Source organism: Echiichthys vipera, assembly GCF_963691815.1.
Source record: "Echiichthys vipera genome assembly, chromosome: 19".
NCBI lineage: Eukaryota > Metazoa > Chordata > Actinopteri > Perciformes > Trachinidae > Echiichthys > Echiichthys vipera.
The window spans coordinates 28,180,262-28,208,169 of NC_139844.1; the positions used below are offsets into that span (position 1 = coordinate 28,180,262).

At 56.6% G+C, this 27,908-nt stretch overlaps 2 protein-coding genes across 3 annotated transcripts in view; both read left to right on the forward strand.

The window, feature by feature from the left end:
* LOC310962134 (receptor-interacting serine/threonine-protein kinase 3-like) overlaps positions 1 to 12,407 on the forward strand; it is a 13,419-nt gene extending 1,012 nt beyond the window's left edge. The window contains exons 2-16 of one of the 2 annotated variants that reach the window (XM_083934516.1): positions 1,525 to 1,696; positions 1,772 to 1,943; positions 2,564 to 2,719; positions 2,953 to 3,101; positions 5,054 to 5,103; positions 5,305 to 5,466; positions 5,553 to 5,635; positions 5,729 to 5,804; positions 7,241 to 7,287; positions 7,563 to 7,614; positions 7,719 to 7,867; positions 9,232 to 9,517; positions 11,398 to 11,446; positions 11,557 to 11,606; positions 11,694 to 12,407. In XM_083934516.1, coding sequence (XP_083790642.1) covers positions 1,560 to 1,696; positions 1,772 to 1,943; positions 2,564 to 2,719; positions 2,953 to 3,101; positions 5,054 to 5,103; positions 5,305 to 5,466; positions 5,553 to 5,635; positions 5,729 to 5,804; positions 7,241 to 7,287; positions 7,563 to 7,614; positions 7,719 to 7,867; positions 9,232 to 9,517; positions 11,398 to 11,446; positions 11,557 to 11,606; positions 11,694 to 12,274 — 2,199 coding nt within the window. In that variant the 5' untranslated portion in view covers positions 1,525 to 1,559 and the 3' untranslated portion in view covers positions 12,275 to 12,407. The remainder of the gene's footprint in view (positions 1 to 1,524; positions 1,697 to 1,771; positions 1,944 to 2,563; positions 2,720 to 2,952; positions 3,102 to 5,053; positions 5,104 to 5,304; positions 5,467 to 5,552; positions 5,636 to 5,728; positions 5,805 to 7,240; positions 7,288 to 7,562; positions 7,615 to 7,718; positions 7,868 to 9,231; positions 9,518 to 11,397; positions 11,447 to 11,556; positions 11,607 to 11,693) is intronic. The other variant, XM_083934517.1, reaches the window with a different exon arrangement.
* Positions 12,408 to 15,139: 2,732 nt separating this feature from the next.
* On the forward strand, positions 15,140 to 27,866 carry LOC310961596 (C-1-tetrahydrofolate synthase, cytoplasmic-like). The gene is made up of 11 exons (XM_083933727.1): positions 15,140 to 15,241; positions 15,555 to 15,639; positions 16,639 to 16,698; positions 16,825 to 16,878; positions 17,193 to 17,329; positions 18,930 to 19,030; positions 23,455 to 23,591; positions 24,271 to 24,382; positions 26,634 to 26,761; positions 27,628 to 27,677; positions 27,764 to 27,866. The coding sequence occupies exons 2-10, from the start codon at positions 15,592 to 15,594 to the stop codon at positions 27,673 to 27,675; spliced, it is 825 nt and encodes a 274-aa protein (XP_083789853.1). The 5' UTR covers positions 15,140 to 15,241; positions 15,555 to 15,591; the 3' UTR covers positions 27,676 to 27,677; positions 27,764 to 27,866.
* The last annotated feature ends 42 nt before the right edge of the window (positions 27,867 to 27,908 follow it).

Sequence of the window (27,908 nt, forward strand, 5' to 3'; positions counted from 1 at the left end):
AGGGTCTCAGGTCTCAGGGTCTCAGGGTCTCAGGGTCTCAGGTCTCAGGTCTCAGGTCTCAGGTCTCAGGTCTCAGGGTCTCAGGTCTCAGGTCTCAGGTCTCAGGTCTCAGGGTCTCAGGTCTCAGGTCTCAGGTCTCCGGTCTCAGGTCTCAGGGTCTCAGGTCTCAGGTCTCAGGGTCTCAGGTCTCAGGGTCTCAGGTCTCAGGTCTCAGGGTCTCCGGTCTCAGGTCTCAGGTCTCAGGGTCTCAGGTCTCCGGTCTCAGGTCTCAGGTCTCAGGTCTCAGGTCTCCGGTCTCAGGGTCTCAGGTCTCAGGGTCTCAGGTCTCAGGTCTCAGGGTCTCAGGTCTCAGGTCTCAGGGTCTCAGGTCTCAGGTCTCAGGTCTCAGGTCTCCGGTCTCAGGTCTCAGGTCTCAGGTCTCAGGGTCTCAGGTCTCAGGTCTCCGGTCTCAGGGTCTCAGGTCTCAGGGTCTCAGGTCTCAGGTCTCAGGGTCTCAGGTCTCAGGTCTCAGGGTCTCAGGTCTCAGGTCTCAGGTCTCAGGGTCTCAGGGTCTCAGGGTCTCAGGTCTCAGGGTCTCAGGTCTCAGGTCTCAGGGTCTCAGGGTCTCAGGTCTCAGGTCTCAGGGTCTCAGGTCTCAGGGTCTCAGGTCTCAGGGTCTCAGGGTCTCAGGTCTCAGGTCTCAGGGTCTCAGGTCTCAGGTCTCAGGTCTCAGGGTCTCAGGGTTGCTGAGACCCTGAGACCCTGAGACCCTGAGACCTGAGACCAGAGACCTGAGACCCCGAGCCCCCGAGACCCCGAGACCCGAGACCCTGATCCTCTGTGTTCAGTAGAGGCTCACTGAGCTCCCTCCAGTGGACGGGAGCAGAACTGCAGCATCACAGGAGAGGAGGAGGAGGAGGAGGAAGAGAGGAGAGGAGGAGGGAGAGGAGGAAGAGAGGAGAGGAGGAGGGAGAGGAGGAAGAGAGGAGGAGGAGGAGGAGAGGAGGAGGAAGAGGAGGAGGAGGAGGAGGAGGAGGAGGAGAGGAGGAGGAAGAGGAGGAGGAGAGGAGGAAGAGGAGGAGAGGAGGAGGAAGAGAGGAGGAAGAGGAGGAGAGGAGGAGGAAGAGAGGAGGAGGAGGAGGAGGAGAGGAGGAGGAAGAGAGGAGGAGGAGGAGAGGAGGAGGAGGAGGAGGAGAGGAAGAGGAAGAGAGGAGGAGGAGGAGGAGGAGAGGAGGAGGAAGAGAGGAGGAGGAGGAGGAGGAGGAGAGGAAGAGGAAGAGGAGGAGGAGGGAGAGGGGGAGGAGAGGAGGAAGAGGAGGAGGAGGAGGAGGAGAGGAGGGAGTGATCCAGTTGTCCAGCTGCTTTGGACTGAAGTTGCTGTGGGGGTAAAGCCCTTATGAGGTCCTGGTCCTGGTCCAGTCCCAGCCTGGTCCTGGTCCAGGTCGTGAACTGATCCAGTTCTCCAGCTGCGTTGGACTGAAGCCCAGGTGAGGTGTTCAGGTGTTAACCTAATGTTCTGGTCTCCGGTCTTCCCGTGTCCCTCAGGGGGTCCACTGCCGCGGGTTGGGGATCCCTGAACCATGCCCCAGTACATTGAGGACTCCCACCTGGAGGGCTGGGACGTGATCGGCTCCGGGGGTTTCGGATTGATCTACAAAGCCCGGCACCGCCGGCTGGCGTGCAACGTGGCGGTGAAACTGCTCCATTATGACGACGGGTACGTGGCCCCGAGCAGCTTCCTGTTTACAGGCGCCCCTGTGACGGACTCATGATGTGACCCACCCCCCCACAGGAGCAACGAGTTCATGCTGCGGGAGATCAACATGATGCGCCAGGGCAGCAGCCCGCATGTGGTCTACGTCCACGGGGTCTTCAGGGGTCGACCGCCCCGATCCGGCTCTCAGAGCACGCAGCTGGGGGTGGTCATGGAGCTCATGGACCGGGGGTCGCTGTTCTCCCTTCAGGTAACCACGGAGACCAGGAGAGACCAGGAGAGACCAGGAGAGACCAGGAGAGACCAGGACAGAGTTAGAGACCAGGAGAGACCAGGAGAGAGTTAGAGACCAGGAGAGAGTTAGAGACCAGGAGAGACCAGGAGAGACCAGGACAGAGTTAGAGACCAGGAGAGAGTCAGAGACCAGGAGAGAGTTAGAGACCAGGAGAGACCAGGAGAGAGTTAGAGACCAGGAGAGACCAGGAGAGACCAGGAGAGACCAGGAGAGACCAGGAGAGAGTTACAGTAGTCGAGGTGTGAGTTGACAAGAACATGGACTAGAACCCGTCCTTCCTTCTGGGTCAGAAGACGCCGTGTTCCCCTGATGTTGTGTCGCAGCAGAGAACAAAGTAAGAGAGAGTGGGTCGTCTCACACCGGGTCCTTGCAGTCCGGGTGGGGCCCAGAGTTGTCAGGGGTGGTCGTCAGGTTTAGGGTGGAGGAACTTTATCAGGAAGAAGAAGCAACGTTGTCAGGTCTGGGTTCTTTAGGTAGGATGTGAGCAGGGAGGGTGCAGAGCCGGGACTCCTACAGGGTCAGGGTTAGCTAACTAGGTCCTGACCCTGACCCTGACCCTTCCCACCATCTTCCAGGAAACCTTGGGGGGGCCTCCACCCTGGCCGCTGGTCTTCAGACTGGCTCACCAAGTGGCTCTGGGTCTGAACTTCCTCCACAGTCTGCAGCGTCCCGTGCTCCACCTGGACCTGAAGCCCCACAACGTGCTGCTGGACAACGGCCTCAACGCCAAGGTGAGTCCCGGACTTCCAGGGAAGGCCAGGCGTCATCCAATGAGTTGACAGACCTGTGACCCCGCCCTGGTGCCCCTCCTCTGAACACCGGCCTCCTGAATCACCGGCTCCCTGTTAAACCTGAGTAGGCGTTGATGCAGAGCGCCGTATTCTGTGGAGAGAACGTGTGTCGAGGGTCAGATGAACGTGGCGTGGACAGAAAATGACTCTCTGGTCGCTCTCCTTGTCTGCAGCTCACAGACTTCGGCCTCTCCAGGATCTCCCACAGCGTCTCGCTGATGTCCAGGAGGGGCGCCGAGCCCGAGTGGGGCACCACCACCTACATGCCCCCGGAGGCCTTCAACCTCACGTACGAACCCAGACGAGCCTCGGACATCTACAGGTACCACAGTGAACACCACACAGCACGGTCCTCTGGAGAGTTCCCTCGTTAAAGGGAGGGGTCTTCAGGGGAGGGAGGGGTCTTCAGGTGAGGGAGGGGTCTTCAGGTGAGGGAGGGGTCTTCAGGTGAGTCTTCAGGTGAGGGAGGGGTCTTCAGGTGAGTCTTCAGGTGAGGGAGGGGTCTTCAGGTGAGTCTTCAGGTGAGGGAGGAGTCTTCAGGTGAGTCTTCAGGTGAGACTTCAGGTGAGGGAGGGTTCTTCAGGTGAGGGAGGGTTCTTCAGGTGAGGGAGGGGTCTTCAGGTGAGGGAGGGGTCTTCAGGTGAGGGAGGGGTCTTCAGGTGAGTCTTCAGGGGAGGGAGGGGTCTTCAGGTGAGGGAGGAGTCTTCAGGTGAGTCTTCAGGTGAGGGAGGGGTCTTCAGGTGAGATTTCAGGTGAGGGAGGGGTCTTCAGGTGAGTCTTCAGGTGAGGGAGGAGTCTTCAGGTGAGTCTTCAGGTGAGGGAGGGGTCTTCAGGTGAGTCTTCAGGTGAGGGAGGAGTCTTCAGGTGAGTCTTCAGGTGAGTCTTCAGGTGAGGGAGGAGTCTTCAGGTGAGTCTTCAGGTGAGGGAGGGGTCTTCAGGTGAGGGAGGGGTCTTCAGGTGATGGAGGGGTCTTCAGGTGAGGGAGGGGTCTTCAGGTGAGTCTTCAGGTGAGGGAGGGGTCTTCAGGTGAGGGAGGGGTCTTCAGGTGAGTCTTCAGGTGAGGGAGGAGTCTTCAGGTGAGTCTTCAGGTGAGTCTTCAGGTGAGGGAGGAGTCTTCAGGTGATGGAGGGGTCTTCAGGTGAGGGAGGGGTCTTCAGGTGATGGAGGGGTCTTCAGGTGAGGGAGGAGTCTTCAGGTGAGGGAGGGGTCTTCAGGTGAGTCTTCAGGTGAGGGAGGGGTCTTCAGGTGAGGGAGGGGTCTTCAGGTGAGGGAGGGGTCTTCAGGTGAGTCTTCAGGTGAGGGAGGGGTCTTCAGGTGAGTCTTCAGGTGAGGGAGGGGTCTTCAGGTGAGTCTTCAGGTGAGGGAGGAGTCTTCAGGTGAGTCTTCAGGTGAGACTTCAGGTGAGGGAGGGTTCTTCAGGTGAGGGAGGGTTCTTCAGGTGAGGGAGGGGTCTTCAGGTGAGGGAGGGGTCTTCAGGTGAGGGAGGGGTCTTCAGGTGAGGGAGGGGTCTTCAGGTGAGTCTTCAGGGGAGGGAGGGGTCTTCAGGTGAGGGAGGAGTCTTCAGGTGAGTCTTCAGGTGAGGGAGGGGTCTTCAGGTGAGATTTCAGGTGAGGGAGGGGTCTTCAGGTGAGTCTTCAGGTGAGGGAGGAGTCTTCAGGTGAGTCTTCAGGTGAGGGAGGGGTCTTCAGGTGAGGGAGGGGTCTTCAGGTGAGTCTTCAGGTGAGGGAGGAGTCTTCAGGTGAGTCTTCAGGTGAGTCTTCAGGTGAGGGAGGAGTCTTCAGGTGAGTCTTCAGGTGAGGGAGGGGTCTTCAGGTGAGGGAGGGGTCTTCAGGTGATGGAGGGGTCTTCAGGTGAGGGAGGGGTCTTCAGGTGAGTCTTCAGGTGAGGGAGGGGTCTTCAGGTGAGGGAGGGGTCTTCAGGTGAGTCTTCAGGTGAGGGAGGAGTCTTCAGGTGAGTCTTCAGGTGAGTCTTCAGGTGAGGGAGGAGTCTTCAGGTGATGGAGGGGTCTTCAGGTGAGGGAGGGGTCTTCAGGTGATGGAGGGGTCTTCAGGTGAGGGAGGAGTCTTCAGGTGAGGGAGGGGTCTTCAGGTGAGTCTTCAGGTGAGGGAGGGGTCTTCAGGTGAGGGAGGGGTCTTCAGGTGAGGGAGGGGTCTTCAGGTGAGTCTTCAGGTGAGGGAGGGGTCTTCAGATGTCCCAGTGGTCCCAGGAGCGTCCCAGTGGAGTGTTGTGCTGAGCTGAGTTTGAGGTGTGAACATGTGCCTGTGTGTGTTTCAGCTACGGCATCCTCCTGTGGTCCCTCGTCACCGGGAAGCAACCGTATCCAAGTAAGAGTCCGCTTCTTTCTTTGTCTTCGTTTCATATCTTTACACTTGGCTCAAGAACTTTCTCTGAGAGTAAAGATGAACTTTATTAAACTCTCCTGAGCCGCAGAGGAACAAAGTCACATGGACAACTTTACATAAACATAAATCAACCAGGGCGGGGACTGTGTTGGACTGACGGACCTCCTTTTGAATCCACTGTAGATGCAAATCGCTGCATAGTGGAGCTTCGCATCCCGCTGGGGCAGCGCCCCCCGCTGAAGGACATCGAGGCCCAGGCTGCGGGGGTTGAGGGGCTGACGGGACTGAAGGAGCTCATGGTGAGATGCTGGGACAACAAACGTGAACAGAGGCCCAGCGCCCTCGGTGAGACACCTTCACTTAGCTGTGACGCTGTGACACTGTGTGCTGCCCGGCTCTAACGCCGCCCTTCCTCTGCGTTGGTACAACAGAGTGCACCGTAGAGGCCGAAACACTGTTTGCGCTGCACGCACCTGCAGTTCTTCACGCCGTCTACCAAGTGCTGAAGGAACTGGTGAGGAACAACCGTCTTCATGAACTCTGGAGTCTGTGGAGACTTTGGATCACTGAATAACTGAGTAACCGGCTCTTTGTCGTCCTCTTCCAGCATCAAACGGCAGCAGAGGGAGCGTCAGGTGCGTCTGTAGAGTCCTGGGACCGGGTTCACGGGCCAGTCACAGTCCGTACGTGTGCTCCATGGAAACGACTCATTTCACTTTCAGAGTCCGATGGATTCAGTCCGATAACGTTTGGGAAAGTCTAGGAGACGCGTGACTGAACTCTTGAGTCCCCTTCCGTTGGACCACCCACTGTTTGAGTGCCCTTGGGCAAGATACTGAACCCCAGACTGCTCCTGAAGGCTGTGCCACCTGTGAGTGAGTGTGCGTCTGAGTGAATGAAGGACACTTTGACGTGCAGACAGGAAGAGCCTGGGACCGAACCGTGATACCTGAACCGCTGATCTTCAGGTCTCAGGGGTAGCAGCTCCAGCCTCTGGTCCTGGATCAGGTCTCAGGGGCAGCAGCTCCAGCCTCTGGTCCTGGATCAGGTCTCAGGGGCAGCAGCTCCAGCCTCTGGTCCTGGATCAGGTCTCAGGGGCAGCAGCTCCAGCCTCTGATCCTGGATCAGGTCTCAGGGGCAGCAGCTCCAGCCTCTAATCCTGGATCAGGTCTCAGGGGCAGCAGCTCCAGCCTCTGATCCTGGATCAGGTCTCAGGGGCAGCAGCTCCAGCCTCTGATCCTGGATCAGGTCTCAGGGGCAGCAGCTCCAGCAGGGACCCCAAACTTCCCTTTCCCGGGCCACATTAACCAGCTCTAACTGGGGGATCCTGAGGCGTTCCCAGGCCAGTGTGGAGATCTAATCTCTCCACCTGGTCCTGGGTCTTCCCCGAGGCCTCCTCCCAGCTGGACGTGCCTGGAACACCTCCCTAGGGAGGCGCCCAGGGTTCATCCAGACCAGATGATCCTGAACCACCTCAACTGGCTCCTTTCAACGCAAAGGAGCAGCGGCTCTACTCCGAGTTCCTCACGGATGCTGAACTTCTCCCCCTCTCTCTAAGGGAGACTCCAGACCCCCTCCTGAGGAAACACACTTCACACGCTTGGACCTGGACCTGGTTCTGTGGGTCCTGACCTGGACCTGGTTCTTTGGGTCCTGACCTGGACCTGGTTCTTTGGGTCCTGACCTGGACCTGGTTCTGTGGGTCCTGACCTGGACCTGGTTCTTTGGGTCCTGACCTGGACCTGGTTCTGTGGGTCCTGACCTGGACCTGGTTCTTAGATCTTGTTATTCTGCTGGCACATTAGATCTCTTTGTTGTTGGGATTTAAATCCAGCTCTGCGTCATGACAGTCCACGGCCCAGATCGGCGCATGATGCAAGACGGGTCGTTTTGAGGACTTCCTGTTCTTTGCTCCACGATTTCCCCGCGGAGGAAAGTCAAACACGGCTCGTTTGCGTCACCATGATACAGAGCTGGACACACGTCTCTTCTAGACCTCCCACATGTGTCGGACTGAATCGCCCGGATTCTGAAAGTGAAATGAAAGATTCACTCAAAACGATTTTTTACAGCCTCAGTTTTCACATTTTACATTTGCTGTGTTTGTTCTTTGTTGCAGCGAGTGAAGCGATGGATGAGTGTGATGATCTAAGCACAGCAGCTCAGGTGAGAGTCACGGGGTTCAGACTCCAACACTGGGTCAGCTGCAGCTCTTTAACACTGTCGGATGGAGAACCGACGACCTTCCACCTCCTCCTCCAGTCTGACCGTGGGACGGTGTCGATGACATCACTGGGGAAATATTACATCACTTTAAAGACTTTAGTTTGTTTCTTTTGACCAGAACAGAAACTAGTTCCAGATGTTTCCTGTTGTGCAGAATGCACGAACAAAGCAGTGACTAACGATCATCTTTGTGGTTCTGCTCCCTGCTGCTGCAGGAGATGGCGAGCGGTCGGACAGCGAAGCCTCGAGTCAAAGAAAGAGTCGAAGGTGAAAGGACGTTGATGTTGGAGCTGCTGAGAAACCTCTGAGGGAGGAGGGAAACCTTCGTTCACTGATCACAATCAGACGATAAATGGCGTTCTTCCTTTCAGATCCGCCGTCGTCTCCACCTGCAAGTGTCCGTGGTGCTGACTCCGCTGGAGCGTCGCTGACGTCTCCTTCCACTGGGAGGTCACGTCGAGACGGAACGGGGAAGGATTCCCAGCAGGCCATCACACCAAACCCGTCCTCACAAAACCAGGTGGGTTTGTTATTCTGCATCCGTGCGTTAGAGAAATGTTTCACCATCAGCCCCTGAACTGGGAGAGCCACGCCCTCACAGCGCGGCTGTGAAGGCGTGGCTCTCCCCACTGAACTAGATTCATTTCCTCGTTAAGTCGTCGTGAGGAGTTCGTCCAAACTGGACAGGAACCAGATGAGACCCGTCACAGTTAGTCCTTCCACTGACGGACCATCAGGGACGCTGCGTTGGTCCAGATCCTTCCTTAACTCACCAAGAGAGACGTGGAAATATCCGCAGTCCCCATCTTATCAGCGACCCCTCACTCGCACAGATGGGTTTTGTCTTCAACCCTCTGAAGTCTCACATGTCTGTTGTATTCGGACAGTAACCACTGAGACAGCCGTAGTCTGAACACGGCGGCGAGGAGACGACCTGAGAGGCTTCAGGCGACGCTCCTGAATGAAAGGTTTGGGCGCAGGGCCCGGCGCTCTCTGGCTCCCTGGGGAGGTCGGCTCTGGCTGCCGGGCATGTTTGGTTTTTTGGCTCAACTGTTTCCAACATGGCCGCCGGGCCACAAACGTTCAAATGATTCAGCGAAACGGAAACTAACACATGTTTCTGAAAACATTGGGACAGTTTGCGTCCCGAGCCGTCGTCGACGCTGCGTCAGAGACTCGTCGACGCTGCGTCAGAGACTCGTCGACGCTGCGTCAGAGACTCGTCGACGCTGCGTCAGAGACTCGTCCACGCTGCGTCAGAGACTCGTCCACTCTGCGTCAGAGACTCGTCCACGCTGCGTCAGAGACTCGTCCACGCTGCGTTAGAGACTCGTCGACGCTGCGTCAGAGACTCGTCCACGCCGCGTCAGAGACTCGTCCACGCCGCGTCAGAGACTCGTCCACGCCGCGTCAGAGACTCGTCCACGCCGCGTCAGAGACTCGTCGACGCTGCGTCAGAGACTCGTCCACGCTGCGTCAGAGACTCGTCCACGCTGCGTCAGAGACTCGTCCACGCCGCGTCAGAGACTCGTCCACTCTGCGTCAGAGACTCGTCCACGCTGCGTCAGAGACTCGTCCACGCCGCGTCAGAGACTCGTCCACGCCGCGTCAGAGACTCGTCCACGCCGCGTCAGAGACTCGTCCACGCTGCGTCAGAGACTCGTCCACGCTGCGTCAGAGACTCGTCCACTCTGATTGGTGGTTTTTCTCGGGGACGGTGGATTCTTCCAGATGACTTGAGCAGCAGCAGGTGGAGACGCAGGAACCAGAGTTTGTCTGGTTTCGTGCTGTCAGTTCAAAGCAGACGTGATATAAAAGTGCAGATTTATCCCTAAATGTTCTCTGAGGTTGTGATTTTCATTCGGTGTCTTTTGGTCTTTGCAGACAGAAACAGCGGCGGCACCTAAAGAGGTCCTCCTGGAAACTTTAGAAGCTTTGACACCCACGGACTTTAAGAAGTTCAAATGGTACCTGCAGCAGCAGGGGGTCCTGAGACAGTTCCCGGCAATCCCAAAGAGACACCTGGAGGATGCCGACAGGATGGACACGGTGGACCGGATGTTCGAGACCTACGTTCAAAGCACCATCACAGTGACCAGGATCGTTTTACTGAGGATGAGGAGGAATTCTCTCCTGGACACTTTATCCAAAAACATCCCAGGAGCTGCAGGTGAGTCAGAAACAGCGTGAGTTCAAACCCCTGCATGTGAAAAACCTGCTCATCCCGAAGACTTCAGCAAACAGGGAGTGTGTAGCTGACGTCTCCTGTGATCCACACACACACACACACACACACACACACACACACACACACACACACACACGTGTTTTGTTTCACCTCGGAGCAAAGAAAAAAGAATCTCCCCAAACAGAAATGGTTTTAAATGTGCACACACTGATGTGGAGGTGTCCATGGGTCCACCTGAACCCCAGGACCTGAGGCACAAACCAGAGGACCTGTTTGTCCCCCGTCACCAGTGAGTGGAGTAACTGCTGTAACAGAATGGATGGATCAGAGAAGCTTTCCTGGAAAGGAGGATGGATGAAGACGTCCCGGCCTCACACAGGGGAGGAGGAACTTCCATAGAGTCTGATTGGCTCGTCCTCGGTGCCTTTAAGCACGAGGGGTGAGATCGGTTAAGGTAATAACACAGAGTCAGGCAATCAAAGGACATTTGCAATCCTAAGAAGAACCAGTGTAGCACGGACAAACGTTGGACCCAAACTCAGCCCGACCCAGGAGACCCTGCCCAGGAGACCCTGCCCAGGACCCTGACTGAGATGTGCATCCACTTCCTGGTGGTTCAGTCCAAACTGAACTCTGAGAGAGATCCACACTGGAGTCCAGAGACCACACAGATGATCGAGTCTCTGGGGAAACTGGCTTTTGAGCAGCTGCAGAAAGGAAACCTGATCTTCTCTGAGTCAGACCTGAGAGAGTGTGGCATCGATATCAGAGCAGCCTCAGTGTACTCAGGAGTGTTCACACAGGTCTTTAAAGAGGAGAGAGGACTGGACCAGGACACGGTCCGGCCTCATCCCTCTGAGTGTTCAGGAGCTTCTGGCTGCTCTTCATGTCCATCTGACGTTCACCATCTCTGGAGTCGACCTGCTGTCAGGAGATGGTGGTCTAAAGTATTCAGAGGGAACCCCACACCAGCACATCGGTACCAGAGTGCTGTGGACGAGGTCTTACAGAGTCCACACGGACCCCTGGACCTGTTCCTGCGCCTCCTCCTGGTCTTTCACTGCAGAACAACAAAGTGTCTCGCAGCGGTGTTGGAAGGTCGACCGACACGCGTGAACGCCCGTCCTCCCCCGTCCTCCCAGTGGCTCCCAACACCATGTGTTCAGGAGGGTCCAGCCCACCTCACCACCGTCAGACCGGACTCTGGGCAGCCGGGCGGAGCAGGGGACAGGAAGCTGCTGGCAGACCTGAACAAGAGAGCTGCTGAGATCGCAGCCACCAACCTGCCCCCCCCCCCCTGCAGAGGGTCCGTAGCCACCTCAACATCCAAGCTCCTCAGGGAGACGGGAGGGTGAGGGAAGGCCCAGCGGCGTGCAGTCAAAGACTCTCCAGGCGGCTGAAAAGGGGGGCCAGGGGCTGGGGAGGGAGAAGAAAGACTCCTTTGAGGCTTTCAAGTGAGATGATGGCGTCAGGGGAGTGAACCTGGGGCACTGGGTCACTGCTGAACCCTCTGGAGCTGAGGTGGGCTCGTCAGACCGAGGGCCCCCACAGGACAACGCAAAGGCTGCCATCACTCAACTGAGCACCCATGGAGGCTTAGCATTGCCTCAAGTCTGCATTCACTGGGATATCAAGGTCTAGTGCTGCACAACAGATCAGAGGCTCCAGCGAGGTCAGCTGATGCAGACAGGAAGTGGTCCTGACACCAACCAGGAAGCAGTTGAGGACACGAAGAACTGTCTATGCCTGTCTATGTGCAGCCCCTTGGCTCTGACGTCCCTCTGTGTGATGCCAGTGTTGAGGTCCTGTGTGCATGTGTGTGATGTGTGAACAGGTGAATCTAACGTGTCTTCTTCTTCTAGTGAAGGAGCTGCAACAGTCCGGGGCGTCTGCTGGACCGGACCCTTCCAGGTATGGACCCACAGCCAGAGCTCCCACTCTGCAGCCTCTCTTCACATGAACCAGGAGGGTTCTCATGGTGGACTCAGTCAGGACTCATGTTCTTCCTGTTCTTCCTCCAGGGGGGTCCGTGCTGCAGAGCCGGGGCTCAAACCTGCGGACCTGAGGAGGTGTAAGTGCTGAACACAGTCGCGTCTCTTCACAGACCCTTCACATGTGTGTGATGATGAAGTGTGTTGTGTCTTTGTGTCTCCGTCAGATTCCTGTGAACTCACCGTGGACTCGAACACAGTGAACCGGAAACTCAAGCTGTCGGACAACAACAGGAAGGTGACGCACGTGAGAGAGAAGCAGCCGTACCCGGACCACCCAGAGAGGTTTGACCCCTGGGCCCAGCTGCTGTGTGGAGGCGCTCTGGCCGGTCGCTGTTACTGGGAGGTGGAGTGGACCGGATGGGTTGAAGTGGGAGTGAGTTACTGGAGAATCAGCAGGAAAGGAGACGGGCTGGACCGTCTGTTTGGAAGGAACCCTCAGTCCTGGAGTCTGAAGATCTCCGGTGGGCGCTTCTCTGTGTGTCACAACTGCAGAGAGACCTCCATCCCCTCCTCCTCCTCCTCCTCCTCCTCCTCCTCCTCCTACTCCTCCTCCTCCTCCTCCTCCTCCTCCGTCCGTGTCCCGCACAGAGCAGCCGTGTACGTGGACTGTGCTGCTGGGACTCTGTCCTTCTACAGAGTCTCCTCTGACTCCCTGATCCACCTCCACACCTTCAGCACCACCTTCACTGAGCCTCTCTACCCCGGGTTTAAGTTCTGGTCGTACGGCTCCTCAGTGTCTCTGTGACCGCCTCCGGTCCTGTGGTCCACACGCCGGGGGCCGAGGCGGATCACTGACCACTGACCACTGATCATGTCTTAAATGTCAGGATGTAGGTTCCTCTTCACGTGGCTGAATGTTGTGATCGTAGAATAAAGACTCCATCATCACGTCGCTGTACTTCCTGTTTCCATGTGTCACATGATCATAACACAGTTCATCTCATTCACTTCTGAATTCTGCTTCACTTCAAACAGCAACGCCTCCGTCAGAGAGAGGAAGCAGACAGGAAGTGCCCAAAACTGCACTTCCTCCAACGGCCACTCCAAGCGTTCTCTACGAACCAGTCCCCATAGACCTCCATGTTAATGAACCAGTCCCCATAGACCTCCATGTTAATGAACCAGTCCCCATAGACCTCCATGTTACTGAACCAGTCCCCATAGACCTCCATGTTAAACTGAAACAGTCCCCATAGACCTCCATGTTAAAGAACCAGTCCCCATAGACCTCCATGTTAAAGAACCAGTCCCCATAGACCTCCATGTTAATGAACCAGTCCCCATAGACCTCCATGTTAATGAACCAGTCCCCATAGACCTCCATGTTAATGAACCAGTCCCCATAGACCTCCATGTTAATGAACCAGTCCCCATAGACCTCCATGTTAGTGAACCAGTCCCCATAGACCTCCATGTTAATGAACCAGTCCCCATAGACCTCCATGTTAATGAACCAGTCCCCATAGACCTCCATGTTAGTGAACCAGTCCCCATAGACCTCCATGTTAATGAACCAGTCCCCATAGACCTCCATGTTAATGAACCAGTCCCCATAGACCTCCATGTTAGTGAACCAGTCCCCATAGACCTCCATGTTAATGAACCAGTCCCCATAGACCTCCATGTTAGTGAACCAGTCCCCATAGACCTCCATGTTAATGAACCAGTCCCCATAGACCTCCATGTTAATGAACCAGTCCCCATAGACCTCCATGTTAGTGAACCAGTCCTCAGGTGTCCTTAGTTTTCTCCAGGTGTCTCCAGGTGTCCTCAGTTGTCTCCAGGTGTCCACAGGTGTGCTCAGTTGTCTCCAGGTGTCTCCAGGTGTCCTCAGTTGTCTCCAGGTGTCCTCAGGTGTCTCCAGGTGTCCTCAGGTGTCTCCAGGTGTCCTCAGGTGTCTCCAGGTGTCCACAGGTGTCTCCAGGTGTCCTCAGGTGTCTCCAGGTGTCCTCAGGTGTCTCCAGGTGTCCTCAGTTGTCTCCAGATGTCCACAGGTGTCTCCAGGTGTCCTCAGTTGTCTCCAGGTGTCCTCAGATGTCCACAGTTGTCTCCAGGTGTCCTCAGGTGTCTCCAGGTGTCCTCAGGTGTCTCCAGGTGTCCTCATGTGTCCTCAGGTGTCTCCAGGTGTCCTCATGTGTCTCCAGGTGTCCTCAGATCTCCTCTAGAGACACTGACTCCCACTCCCTTTAGCTGCTAACCTGTTCTGTTAGCCTAGCTCTTGGGAGCTAATTGGAGCTAATGTGGCTAATTCTGTAAACGTCACCCAGACGGACGTACGCCCCTCCCCCTGAACGTCACATACATGCCCTTTTATGGTCAGAGGAAATGAGGCGGAGTCTGACAAGATGGCGGCTCCCAGAGGAGAATGTGATTGGATCGAGTTCGAGAACGGAGCTGACGGAGACGCTACGTCTGTGGATTCACCATGGCAACAGGTTCACCATAACAACAGGTTCACCGTGGCAACAGGTTCACCATGGCAACAGGTTCACCATGGAAACAGGTTCACCACGACAACAGGTTCACCACGGCAACAGGTTCACCACGGCAACAGGTTCACCATGGCAACATGTTCACCATGGCAACAGGTTCACCATGGCAACAGGTTCACCACGGCAACAGGTTCACCACGGCAACAGGTTCACCATGGCAACAGGTTCACCATGGCAACAGGTGAGTGAAAGGCGGAGCCTCTCTTTGGTCCAGAGCAGAAATATATGATATTATTTTTATTATAATTATTTTTATAATTATAATTTTCATGTTTGCAGAAAAACTCGTTTTAATCATGAACTCAAAGTGAAACGTGTGTAAATGTCCCGAGTCATCGTGTTTGGGTCGGACTAAACTGGGTCATCTGCTCCTGCTGTGACCTTTGACCCCGAGCCCTCCCCCACACGCTGCACTCTCATTGGCTCACAGCCCGTGGGAAGTCCCGCCCCCTCCTCCAGGTTTGTCCAGTTTGACCTTCGCCCTCTTCATCAGTACGGAAGCTCACAGCGCCCAAAGGAGACCGTTAAGTTAGACCATTAAAGGAGACCGTTAAGTTTACACACACACACACACACACACACACACACACACATACACACACACACACATACACACACACACACACACACACACACACACACACACACACACACACACACACTCACACACACACACACACACACACACACACAGGACTGAACAAACATGACACACACGCACACACACACATACACACACACACACACGCACACACACACACACACACACACACACACACACACACACACAGGACTGAACAAACATGACACACACGCACACACACACATACACACACACACACACGCACACACACACACACACACACACACACACACACACACACACACACACAGGACTGAACAAACATGACACACACACTCTCTCTCTCTCTCAGTGTGTCTCTGGTCGTCTCTCAGGTGAGTTGTTTTTTTGTCTCTCTCAGACCTGGTCCTGGTCTCTTCCACAGAAGAGACCGTTAAGTTTGGACCACTAAAGGAGACCGTTAAGTTTGGACCACTAAAGGAGACTAATGGAATAACTTTGATCTGTTCTCAGTCATGTTTGCAGTCGTTCTCTCTCGGTGTCTCCGGGGTTCTGGTTCTGGTTCTGGTTCTGGTTCTGGTTACCAAGGAAGCCGGCGCTGCATAGCAACCGTCGTCTCTGGCAACAAGACGTCCAAGTGAGTCCTGGACTCTGTACGACCTGCACATGTTCTCTGTTAGACCAGGTCTCTGTAAAGACCTGGTCCTGGTCTGTGTAAAGACCTGGTCCTGGTCTGTGTAAAGACCTGGTCCTGGTCTCTGTAAAGACCTGGTCCCGGTCTGTGTAAAGACCTGGTCCTGGTCTGTGTAAAGACCTGGTCCCGGTCTGTGTAAAGACCTGGTCCTGGTCTGTGTAAAGACCTGGTCCTGGTCTGTGTAAAGACCTGGTCCTGGTCTGTGTAAAGACCTGGTCCCGGTCTCTGTAAAGACCTGGTCCTGGTCTGTGTGCAGGTTGGTGAGGCAGCGGCTGCAGAAGGAGGTGGAGGACATGAGGACCCGGGTCCCGGGGTTCAGACCTGGTCTGGTGGTCCTGCAGGTGGGTCACACTTTTAAAAACTGTTCTAAATAAAAACAAGTTTTTAATTTGAAAAAGTGAAAGTCAAGTAGAGTTCATGAGGACCAGGGCCAGGACCAGGACCAGGACCAGGACCAGGACCAGGACCAGGACCAGGGCCAGGACCAGGAACAGGACCAGGACCAGGAACAGGATTAGGAACAGGACCGGGAACGGGACTGTTTACTGCAGCTGCTGCACCTGCAGGGACTGATAAGACCCGCACCATCACACCCCCCTGACCCTGACCCTGACCCTGGTCCTGACCCTGGTCCTGACCCTGGTCCTGGTCCTGACCCTGGTCCTGACCCTGGTCCTGATCCTGGTCCTGGTCCTGATCCTGGCCCTGGCCCTGGTCCTGGCCCTGGTCCTGGTCCTGGTCCTGACCCTGGCCCTGGCCCTGGTCCTGGTCCTGGTCCTGGTCCTGATCCTGGCCCTGGTCCTGGTCCTGGCCCTGGTCCTGGCCCTGGTCCTGGTCCTGACCCTGACCCTGGTCCTGACCCTGATCCTGGTCCTGGTCCTGGTCCTGATCCTGATCCTGATCCTGACCCTGGTCCTGGTCCTGTCCTGGTCCTGATCCTGACCCTGGTCCTGGTCCTGTCCTGGTCCTGGTCCTGACCCTGACCCTGACCCTGGTCCTGATCCTGGTCCTGATCCTGACCCTGGTCCTGGTCCTGTCCTGGTCCTGGTCCTGACCCTGGTCCTGACCCTGGTCCTGGTCCTGGTCCTGACCCTGGTCCTGGTCCTGGTCCTGGTCCTGACCCTGGTCCTGACCCTGGTCCTGGTCCTGACCCTGGTCCTGGTCCTGGTCCTGACCCTGGTCCTGGTCCTGGTCCTGGTCCTGGCCCTGACCCTGGTCCTGACCCTGGCCCTGGTCCTGGTCCTGGTCCTGGTCCTGGTCCTGACCCTGGTCCTGGTCCTGGTCCTGGTCCTGGTCCTGGTCCTGTGTTGATGAAACTTGAACATAATCTTTTGTTTCAGGTCGGAGATCGAGACGATTCGAACCTTTACATCAGCAGCAAACTGAAGGCTGCAGCCGAGGTGACGCCTGCTCCCACTGCTGCTGTTAATGCTGTTATTATTAATAATGTTAATGTTGTTATTATTATTACTGTTGTTGTTGTTAGGGTTGTTGCTATGGTTACAGTCTCAGTTTCTCCTCTTCAGATCGGAATCGATGCGAAACACGTGAGACTTCCCAACACGTCGACTCAGCATGAGGTGAGTGTGGAGTAGTGACAGCTTCCTGTGGAGCAGTGACAGCTTCCTGTGGAGCGGTGACAGCTTCCTGTGGAGCTGTGACAGCTTCCTGTGGAGCTGTGACAGCTTCCTGTGGAGCAGTGACAGCTTCCTGTGGAGCTGTGACAGCTTCCTGTGGAGCGGTGACAGCTTCCTGTGGAGCGGTGACAGCTTCCTGTGGAGCGGTGACAGCTTCCTGTGGAGCGGTCACAGCTTCCTGTGGAGCGGTGACAGCTTCCTGTGGAGCGGTCACAGCTTCCTGTGGAGCCGTGACGGCTTCCTGTCTACTCCTGCAGGTCCTGCAGAGCATCCTGTCCGTAAACGCCGACCCGTCCGTCCATGGTCTGATCGTCCAGCTCCCTCTGGACTCTGTCAACGCCATCGACACTGAGCTCATCACCAACGCCGTCTCTCCAGACAAAGACGTGGACGGGTGAGTCTTTTTTGGAGGTGTGTTAAAGTGTCCTCTAGGAGCATAAACGTGTGTTAAAGTGTCCTCTAGGAGCATAAACGTGTGTTAAAGTGTCCTCTAGGAGCATAAACGTGTGTTAAAGTGTCCTCTAGGAGCATAAACGTGTGTTAGAGTGTCCTCTAGGAGCATAAACGTGTGTTAAAGTGTCCTCTAGGAGCATAAACGTGTGTTAAAGTGTCCTCTAGGAGCATAAACGTGTGTTAAAGTGTCCTCTAGGAGCATAAACGTGTGTTAAAGTGTCCTCTAGGAGCATAAACGTGTGTTAAAGTGTCCTCTAGGAGCATAAACGTGTGTTAAAGTGTCCTCTAGGAGCATAAACGTGTGTTAAAGTGTCCTCTAGGAGACTAAACGTGTGTTAAAGTGTCCTCTAGGAGCATAAACGTGTGTTAAAGTGTCCTCTAGGAGCATAAACGTGTGTTAAAGTGTCCTCTAGGAGCATAAACGTGTGTTAAAGTGTCCTCTAGGAGCATAAACGTGTGTTAAAGTGTCCTCTAGGAGCATAAACATGTGTTAAAGTGTCCTCTAGGAGCATAAACGTGTGTTAAAGTGTCCTCTAGGAGCATAAACGTGTGTTAAAGTGTCCTCTAGGAACATAAACGTGTGCTAAAGTGTCCTCTAGGAGCATAAACGTGTGTTAAAGTGTCCTCTAGGAGTATAAACGTGTGTTAAAGTGTCCTCTAGGAGCATAAACGTGTGTTAAAGTGTCCTCTAGGAGCATAAACGTGTGCTAAAGTGTCCTCTAGGAGCATAAACGTGTGTTAAAGTGTCCTCTAGGAGCATAAACGTGTGCTAAAGTGTCCTCTAGGAGCATTAACGTGTTAAAGTGTCCTCTAGGAGCATAAACGTGTGTTAAAGTGTCCTCTAGGAGCATAAACATGTGCTAAAGTGTCCTCTAGGAGCATAAACGTGTGCTAAAGTGTCCTCTAGGAGCATAAACGTGTGCTAAAGTGTCCTCTAGGAGCATAAACGTGTGTTAAAGTGTCCTCTAGGAGCATAAACGTGTGCTAAAGTGTCCTCTAGGAGCATAAACGTGTGCTAAAGTGTCCTCTAGGAGCATAAACGTGTGTTAAAGACTCCTCTAGGAGCATAAACGTGTGCTAAAGTGTCCTCTAGGAGCATAAACGTGTGCTAAAGTGTCCTCTAGGAGCATAAACGTGTGCTAAAGTGTCCTCTAGGAGCATAAACGTGTGCTAAAGTGTCCTCTAGGAGCCTAAACGTGTGTTAAAGTGTCCTCTAGGAGCCTAAACGTGTGTTAAAGTGTCCTCTAGGAGCATAAACGTGTGTTAAAGTGTCCTCTAGGAGCATAAACGTGTGTTAAAGTGTCCTCTAGGAGCATAAACGTGTGCTAACGTGAACTCTAGGAGCATAAACGTGTGTTAAAGGCTCCTCTAGGAGCATAAACGTGTGTTAAAGTGTCCTCTAGGAGCATAAACGTGTGCTAAAGTGTCCTCTAGGAGCATAAACGTGTCCTCTAGGAGCATAAACGTGTCCTCTAGGAGCATGAATGCTAAGCTAAGACTGTGGAGCAGCAGCTGACCTCAGGCCTGTGTCTCGTCCTCAGCCTCAGTTGTGTGAATGCAGGGAAATTGTCTCGAGGAGATCTGGATCAGTGCTTCCTGCCCTGCACCCCCAACGGCTGCATGGAGCTCATCAGGCAGACGGGTGCGTCCACACGCCACACGTCCACACGTCCACACGCCACACGTCCACACGCCACACGCCACACGCCACACGTCCACACGCCACACGCCCACACGCCACACGCCACACGCCACACGTCCACACGTCCACACGTCCACACGCCACACGTCCACACGCCACACGTCCACACGCCACACGCCACACGCCACACGTCCACACGTCCACACGTCCACACGTCCACACGCCACACGTCCACACGCCACACGCCACACGCCACACGTCCACACGTTCACACGTCCACACGTCCACACGCCACACGTCCACACGCCACACGCCACACGCCACACGTCCACACGTTCACACGTCCACACGTCCACACGTCCACACGTCCACACGTCCACACGCCACACGTCCACACGCCACACGTCCACACGCCACACGCCACACGCCACACGTCCACACGTCCACACGTCCACACGTCCACACGTCCACACGCCACACGTCCACACGCCACACGTCCACACGCCACACGTCCACACGCCACACGCCACACGCCACACGTCCACACGCCACACGTCCACACGCCACACGTCCACACGTCCACACGCCAACACGTCCACACGCCACACGTCCTCACGTCCTCACGTCCACGCGTCCACACGTCCTCACGTCCACACGTCCACACGCCACACGTCCTCACGTCCACACGTCCACACGCCACACGTCCACACGCCACACGCCACACGCCACACGTCCACACGTTCACACGCCACACGCCACACGTCCACACGCCACACGTCCACACGCCACACGTCCACACGCCACACGCCACACGCCACACGTCCACACGCCACACGCCCACACGCCACACGCCACACGCCACACGTCCACACGTCCACACGTCCACACGCCACACGTCCACACGCCACACGTCCACACGCCACACGCCACACGCCACACGTCCACACGTCCACACGTCCACACGTCCACACGTCCACACGCCACACGTCCACACGCCACACGTCCACACGCCACACGCCACACGCCACACGCCACACGTTCACACGCCACACGTCCACACGCCACACGTCCACACGCCACACGTCCACACGCCAACACGTCCACACGCCACACGTCCTCACGTCCTCACGTCCACGCGTCCACACGTCCACACGTCCACACGCCACACGTCCTCACGTCCACACGTCCACACGCCACACGTCCTCACGTCCACACGTCCACACGCCACACGTCCTCACGTCCACACGCCACACGCCACACGCCACACGTCCACACGTCCACACGCCACACGTCCACACGTCACACGTCCACACGTCCACACGTCCACACGTCCACACGTCCTCACGTCCACACGTCCACACGCCACACGTCCTCACGTCCACACGCCACACGCCACACGCCACACGTCCACACGTCCACACGCCACACGTCCACACGTCACACGTCCACACGCCACACGTCCACACGTCACACGTCCACACGTCCACACGTCCACACGTCCACACGTCCACACGTCCACACGCCACACGTGTCCACACGTCCACACGTCCTCACGTCCACACGCCACACGTCCACACGCCACATGCCACACGTCCTCACGTCCACACGTCCACACGCCACACGTCCACACGCCACACGTCCACACGTCCTCACGTCCACACGCCACACGTCCACACGTCCTCACGTCCACACGCCACACGTCCACACGTCCACACGTCCACACGTCCACACGTCCACACGTCCTCACGTCCACACGCCACACGTCCACACGTCCTCACGTCCACACGCCACACGTCCACACGCCACACGTCCACACGCCACACGTCCACACGTCCTCACGTCCACACGTCCACACGTCCTCACGTCCTCACGTCCACACGTCCTCACGTCCTCACGTCCTCACGTCCCCACGTCCCCACGTCCACACGTCCACACGTCCACACGCCACACGTCCTCACGTCCACACGTCCACACGCCACACGTCCTCACGTCCACACGTCCACACGCCACAAGTCCTCACGTCCACACGTCCACACGCCACACGTCCTCATGTCCACACGCCACACGCCACACGTCCACACGTCCACACGTCCACACGTCCACACGCCACACGTGTCCACACGTCCACACGTCCTCACGTCCACACGCCACACGCCACACGTCCACACGTCCACACGCCACACGTCCACACGCCACACGTCCTCACGTCCTCAGGTCCTCACGTCCTCACGTCCACACGTCCACACGTCCACACGTCCACACGTCCACACGTCCACACGCCACACGTCCACACGCCACACGTCCACACGCCACACGTCCACACGCCACACGCCACACGCCACACGCCACACGTCCACACGTTCACACGCCACACGTCCACACGCCACACGTCCACACGTCCACACGCCAACACGTCCACACGTCCTCACGTCCTCACGTCCTCACGTCCACACGTCCTCACGTCCACACGCCACACGTCCTCACGTCCTCACGTCCTCACGTCCTCACGTCCTCGCGTCCACGCGTCCACACGTCCTCACGTCCACACGTCCACACGCCACACGTCCTCACGTCCACACGTCCACACGCCACACGTCCTCACGTCCACACGTCCACACGCCACACGTCCTCACGTCCACACGTCCACACGCCACACGTCCTCACGTCCACACGCCACAAGCCACACGCCACACGTCCACACGTCCACACGTCCACACGTCCACACGCCACACGTGTCCACACGTCCACACGTCCTCACGTCCACACGCCACACGTCCACACGCCACACGCCACACGTCCACACGTCCTCACGTCCACACGTCCACACGCCACACGTCCACACGCCACACGCCACACGCCACACGTCCACACGTCCTCACGTCCACACGCCACACGTCCACACGTCCACACGTCCACACGTCCACACGTCCACACGTCCTCACGTCCTCACGTCCACACGTCCTCACGTCCACACGTCCTCACGTCCACACGCCACACGTCCACACGTCCACACGTCCACACGCCACACGTCCACACGCCACACGTCCACACGTCCACACGTCCACACGCCACACGTCCACACGCCACACGTCCACACGTCCACACGTCCACACGTCCACACGTCCACACGTCCTCACGTCCACACGTCCTCACGTCCACACGTCCACACGTCCTCACGTCCTCACGTCCACACGTCCTCACGTCCTCACGTCCTCACGTCCCCACGTCCACACGTCCACACGTCCACACGTCCACACGTCCACACGTCCCCACGTCCACACGTCCTCACGTCCTCACGTCCTCACGTCCACACGTCCACACGTCCACACGCCACACGTCCACACGCCACACGTCCACACGTCCTCACGTCCACACGTCCACACGTCCTCACGTCCTCACGTCCCCACGTCCTCACGTCCTCACGTCCCCACGTCCACACGTCCACACGTCCACACGTCCACACGTCCTCACGTCCTCACGTCCACACGTCCACACGTCCTCACGTCCTCACGTCCCCACGTCCACACGTCCACACGTCCACACGTCCACACGTCCTCACGTCCACACGCCACACGTCCACACGCCACACGCCACACGTCCACACGCCACACGTCCTCACGTCCACACGTCCACACGTCCTCACGTCCTCACGTCCCCACGTCCACACGTCCACACGTCCACACGTCCACACGTCCTCACGTCCACACGCCACACGTCCACACGCCACACGCCACACGTCCACACGCCACACGTCCACACGTCCACACCCCACACGTCCACACGTCCTCACGTCCTCACGTCCACACGTCCACACGTCCTCACGTCCCCACGTCCTCACGTCCACACGTCCACACGTCCACACGTCCACACGTCCACACGTCCTCACGTCCTCACGTCCACACGCCACACGTCCACACGTCCACGCGTCCACTTGTTCACCTGGGACACATTATAACTGAAATATTATGAAGCATTAAATCTGAAACAGTGTTAATCCGTGTTTTATTAGAGTTGTTTCCGTTTGTCGTGTTTATTTTCTGTAGAGTTGATGTTTGTTTCCTGTTTCCACCTGACTCACCTGTCACTTCCTGTCCCTGTGACTCACCTGTCACTTCCTGTCCCTGTGACTCACCTGTCACTTCCTGTCCCTGTGACTCACCTGTCACTTCCTGTCCCTTTGACTCACCTGTCACTTACTGTCCCTGTGACTCACCTGTCACTTCCTGTCCCTGTGACTCACCTGTCACTTCCTGTCCCTGTGACTCACCTGTCACTTCCTGTCCCTGTGACTCACCTGTCACTTCCTGTCCCTGTGACTCACCTGTCACTTCCTGTCCCTGACTCACCTGTCACTTCCTGTCCCTGTGACTCACCTGTCACTTCCTGTCCCGTTGACTGACGTGTCACTTCCTGTCCCGTTGAAGGCGTGTCTGTGGCGGGGAAACACGCCGTGGTGATTGGACGCAGTAAGATCGTGGGAGCGCCGATGCACGACCTGCTGCTGTGGAACCACGCCACTGTGACCACCTGTCACTCAAAGACGCCCGACCTACCTGCACAGGTGACGTCAGGAGGACTTTTAGCATTTATGATGAGGGTTTTTACGCCAATGATGCGTTTCCTGTCTGTAATGATGCGTTTCCTGTGTGTGATGATGCGTTTCCTGTCTGTGATGATGCGTTTCCTGTCTGAGATGATGCGTTTCCTGTCTGTGATGATGCGTTTCCTGTCTGTGATGATGCGTTTCCTGTCTGTGGTGATGCGTTTCCTGTCTGTGATGATGCGTTTCCTGTCTGTAATGATGCATTTCCTGTCTGTGATGATGCGTTTCCTGTCTGTGATGATGCGTTTCCTCTCTGTGATGATGCGTTTCCTGTCTGTGATGATGCATTTCTTGTCTGTGATGATACGTTTCCTGTCTGTGATGATACGTTTCCTGTCTGTGATGATGCGTTTCCTGTCTGTGATGATGCGTTTCGTGTCTGTGATGATGTGTTTCCTCCCTGTGATGATGTGTTTCCTGTCTGTGATGATGTGTTTCCTCCCTGTGATGATGCGTTTCCTGTCTGTGATGATGTGTTTCCTCCCTGTGATGATGCGTTTCCTGTCTGTGATGATGCGTTTCCTGTCTGTGGTGATGCGTTTCCTGTCTGTGATGATGCGTTTCTTGTCTGTGATGATGCGTTTCCTGTCTGTGATGATGCGTTTCCTGTCTGTGACGATGCGTTTCCTGTCTGCAGGTGGGCCGGGCTGATATCCTGGTGGTGGGGGCGGGGCGAGCGGAGATGGTGAGAGGAGAGTGGGTGAAGGAGGGCGCCGTGGTCATCGACTGCGGGATCAACCACGTCGCAGGTTCCACAACCGCACCAACACCAGCACCAACACCATCACCAACACCAACACCAGCACCAACACCAACACCAACACCAACACCAACACCAACACCAGCACCAACACCAACACCAACACCAACACCAGCACCAACACCAACACCAACACCACCACCACCACCAACACCAACACCACCACCAACACCAACACCAACACCAACACCAGCACCAACACCAACACCAGCACCAACACCAGCACCAGCACCAACACCAGCACCAACACCAACACCAACACCAACACCAACACCAGCACCAACACCAACACCAACACCAACACCAGCACCAGCACCAACACCAGCACCAACACCAACACCAGCACCAACACCAACACCAGCACCACCACCACCACCAACACCAACACCAACACCAACACCAGCACCAACACCACCACCACCACCAACACCAACACCAACACCAGCACCAACACCACCACCACCACCAACACCAACACCACCACCAACACCAACACCAACACCAACACCAACACCAACACCAGCACCAACACCACCACCACCACCAACACCAGCACCAACACCAACACCAGCACCAACACCACCACCACCACCAACACCAACACCACCACCAACACCAACACCAGCACCAACACCACCACCAACACCAACACCAGCACCAACACCAACACCAGCACCAACACCACCACCACCACCAACACCAACACCAACACCAACACCAGCACCACCACCACCACCAACACCAACACCAACACCAACACCAGCACCAACACCACCACCACCACCAACACCAACACCACCACCAACACCAACACCAACACCAACACCAGCACCAACACCAGCACCAACACCACCACCACCACCAACACCAACACCAACACCAGCACCAACACCACCACCAACACCAACACCACCACCAACACCAACACCAACACCAACACCAACACCACCACCACCACCAACACCAACACCACCACCAACACCAACACCAACACCAACACCAGCACCAACACCAACACCAACACCAACACCAGCACCAGCACCAACACCAGCACCAACACCAACACCAGCACCACCACCACCACCACCACCACCACCAACACCAACACCACCACCAACACCAACACCAGCACCAACACCAACACCAGCACCAACACCAACACCAACACCAGCACCAACACCAACACCAGCACCAACACCAGCACCAACACCAACACCAACACCAGCACCAGCACCAACACCAACACCAACACCAACACCATCACCAGCACCAACACCAACACCAACACCAACACCAACACCAGCACCATCACCAGCACCAGCACCAGCACCATCACCAACACCAGCACCAGCACCAGCACCAACACCAGCACCAACACCAGCACCAACACCAACACCAGCACCAGCACCAACACCAACACCATCACCAACACCAGCACCAGCACCAACACCAACACCAACACCAGCACCAACACCAGCACCAGCACCAGCACCAACACCAACACCAACACCAGCACCATCATCAACACCAGCACCAGCACCAACACCAGCACCAGCAGCAGCACCAGCACCAGCAGCAGCACCAACACCAACACCAACACCAACACCAGCACCAGCACCAGCACCAACACCAACACCAACACCAACACCAACACCAGCACCAGCACCAGCACCAGCACCAGCACCAACACCAACACCAACACCAACACCAACACCAACACCAGCACCAGCACCAACACCAACACCAACACCAGCACCAGCACCAGCACCAGCACCAGCACCAACACCAACACCAACACCAACACCAGCACCAGCACCAACACCAACACCAGCACCAGCACCAGCACCAACACCAGCACCAACACCAGCACCAGCACCAACACCAACACCAGCACCAGCACCAACACCAGCACCAGCACCAACACCAACACCAACACCAGCACCAACACCAACACCAGCACATTTGAGGGGACGGCCGTCAGTGGCGTGCCCTCGTCCCGTCGGTGGCGTGTCTTCGTCCCTGTGACGGTGGCGTGCCCTCGTCTCCGTGACGGTGGCGTGTCCTCGTCCCTGTGACGGTGGCGTGCCCTCGTCTCCGTGACGGTGGCGTGTCTTCGTCCCTGTGACGGTGGCGTGCCCTCGTCTCCGTGACGGTGGCGTGTCCTCGTCCCTGTGATGGTGGCGTGCCCTCGTCTCCGTGGCGGCGGCTGATGTTGACCTCTGACTCGTTCTCTCTCACAGACGAGACGAAGGCGAGCGGGAAACGGGTCGTCGGGGACGTCCACTACGCCTCGGCCAATCAGAGGGCAGGATTCATCACGCCTGTTCCAGGAGGGGTGGGGCCGATGACGGTGGCCATGCTCATGGAGGTGCTTTTATTCTCTACTTCACTTTGGTTTTCCTTTATTTTGAAATATGAACATTAACGCTTAACGTGTGGTCGTGTGGTCGTGTGGTCGTGTGGTGGCGTGGTGGTGTGGTGGCGTGGTCGTGTGGTTGTGTGGTGGCGTGGTTGTGTGGTTGTGTGGTCGTGTGGTGGCGTGGTCGTGTGGTGGTGTGGTCGTGTGGTGGTGTGGTGGCGTGGTCGTGTGGTGGCGTGGTGGTGTGGTGGCGTGGTGGTGTGGTGGCGTGGTGGTGTGGTGGTGTGGTGGTGTGGTCGTGTGGTCGTGTGGTGGTGTGGTGGCGTGGTGGTGTGGTTGTGTGGTGGCGTGGTCGTGTGGTCGTGTGGTGGCGTGGTCGTGTGGTGGCGTGGTCGTGTGGTGGCGTGGTGGTGTGGTCGTGTGGTGGCGTGGTCGTGTGGTGTTTTGGTCGTGTGGTGTTTTGGTCGTGTGGTGGCGTGGTCGTGTGGTGGCGTGGTCGTGTGGTCGTGTGGTGGCGTGGTGGTGTGGTGGTGTGGTCGTGTGGTGGCGTGGTCGCGTGGTCGTGTGGTCGTGTGGTGGTGTGGTCGTGTGGTGGCGTGGTCGTGTGGTCGTGTGGTGGTGTGGTGGCGTGGTCGTGTGGTGGCGTGGTCGTGTGGTCGTGTGGTGGCGTGGTCGTGTGGTCGTGTGGTCGTGTGGTGGTGTGGTCGTGTGGTGGCGTGGTCGTGTGGTCGTGTGGTGGCGTGGTCGTGTGGTCGTGTGGTCGTGTGGTGGCGTGGTCGTGTGGTGGCGTGGTCGTGTGGTGGCGTGGTCGTGTGATGGCGTGATCGTGTGGTGGTGTGGTCGTGTGGTGGCGTGATCGTGTGGTGGCGTCTCAGAACACGGTGCGCGGCGCTCAGCGTTTCCTCCTGAAGCAGAAACTCTGAAGGTAAAAATATTAATATTCTTTTATCAAAGTTCACGAAAATTAAACAAAATAAAATAAAATAAATAAAATGTTGTTTTTCTCGTCAGTCTGAGCTCCGGGACGCCGTCGTCATGGAAACAGCAGCAAAGGTCGACAGGAAGTGACGATTGGACTCTTTCCTGTTTCACGGATCAATAAAGTTTCAAACAGACACGTTTTTGTTTGTTATTTATAAACTTAACGGTCACTTAA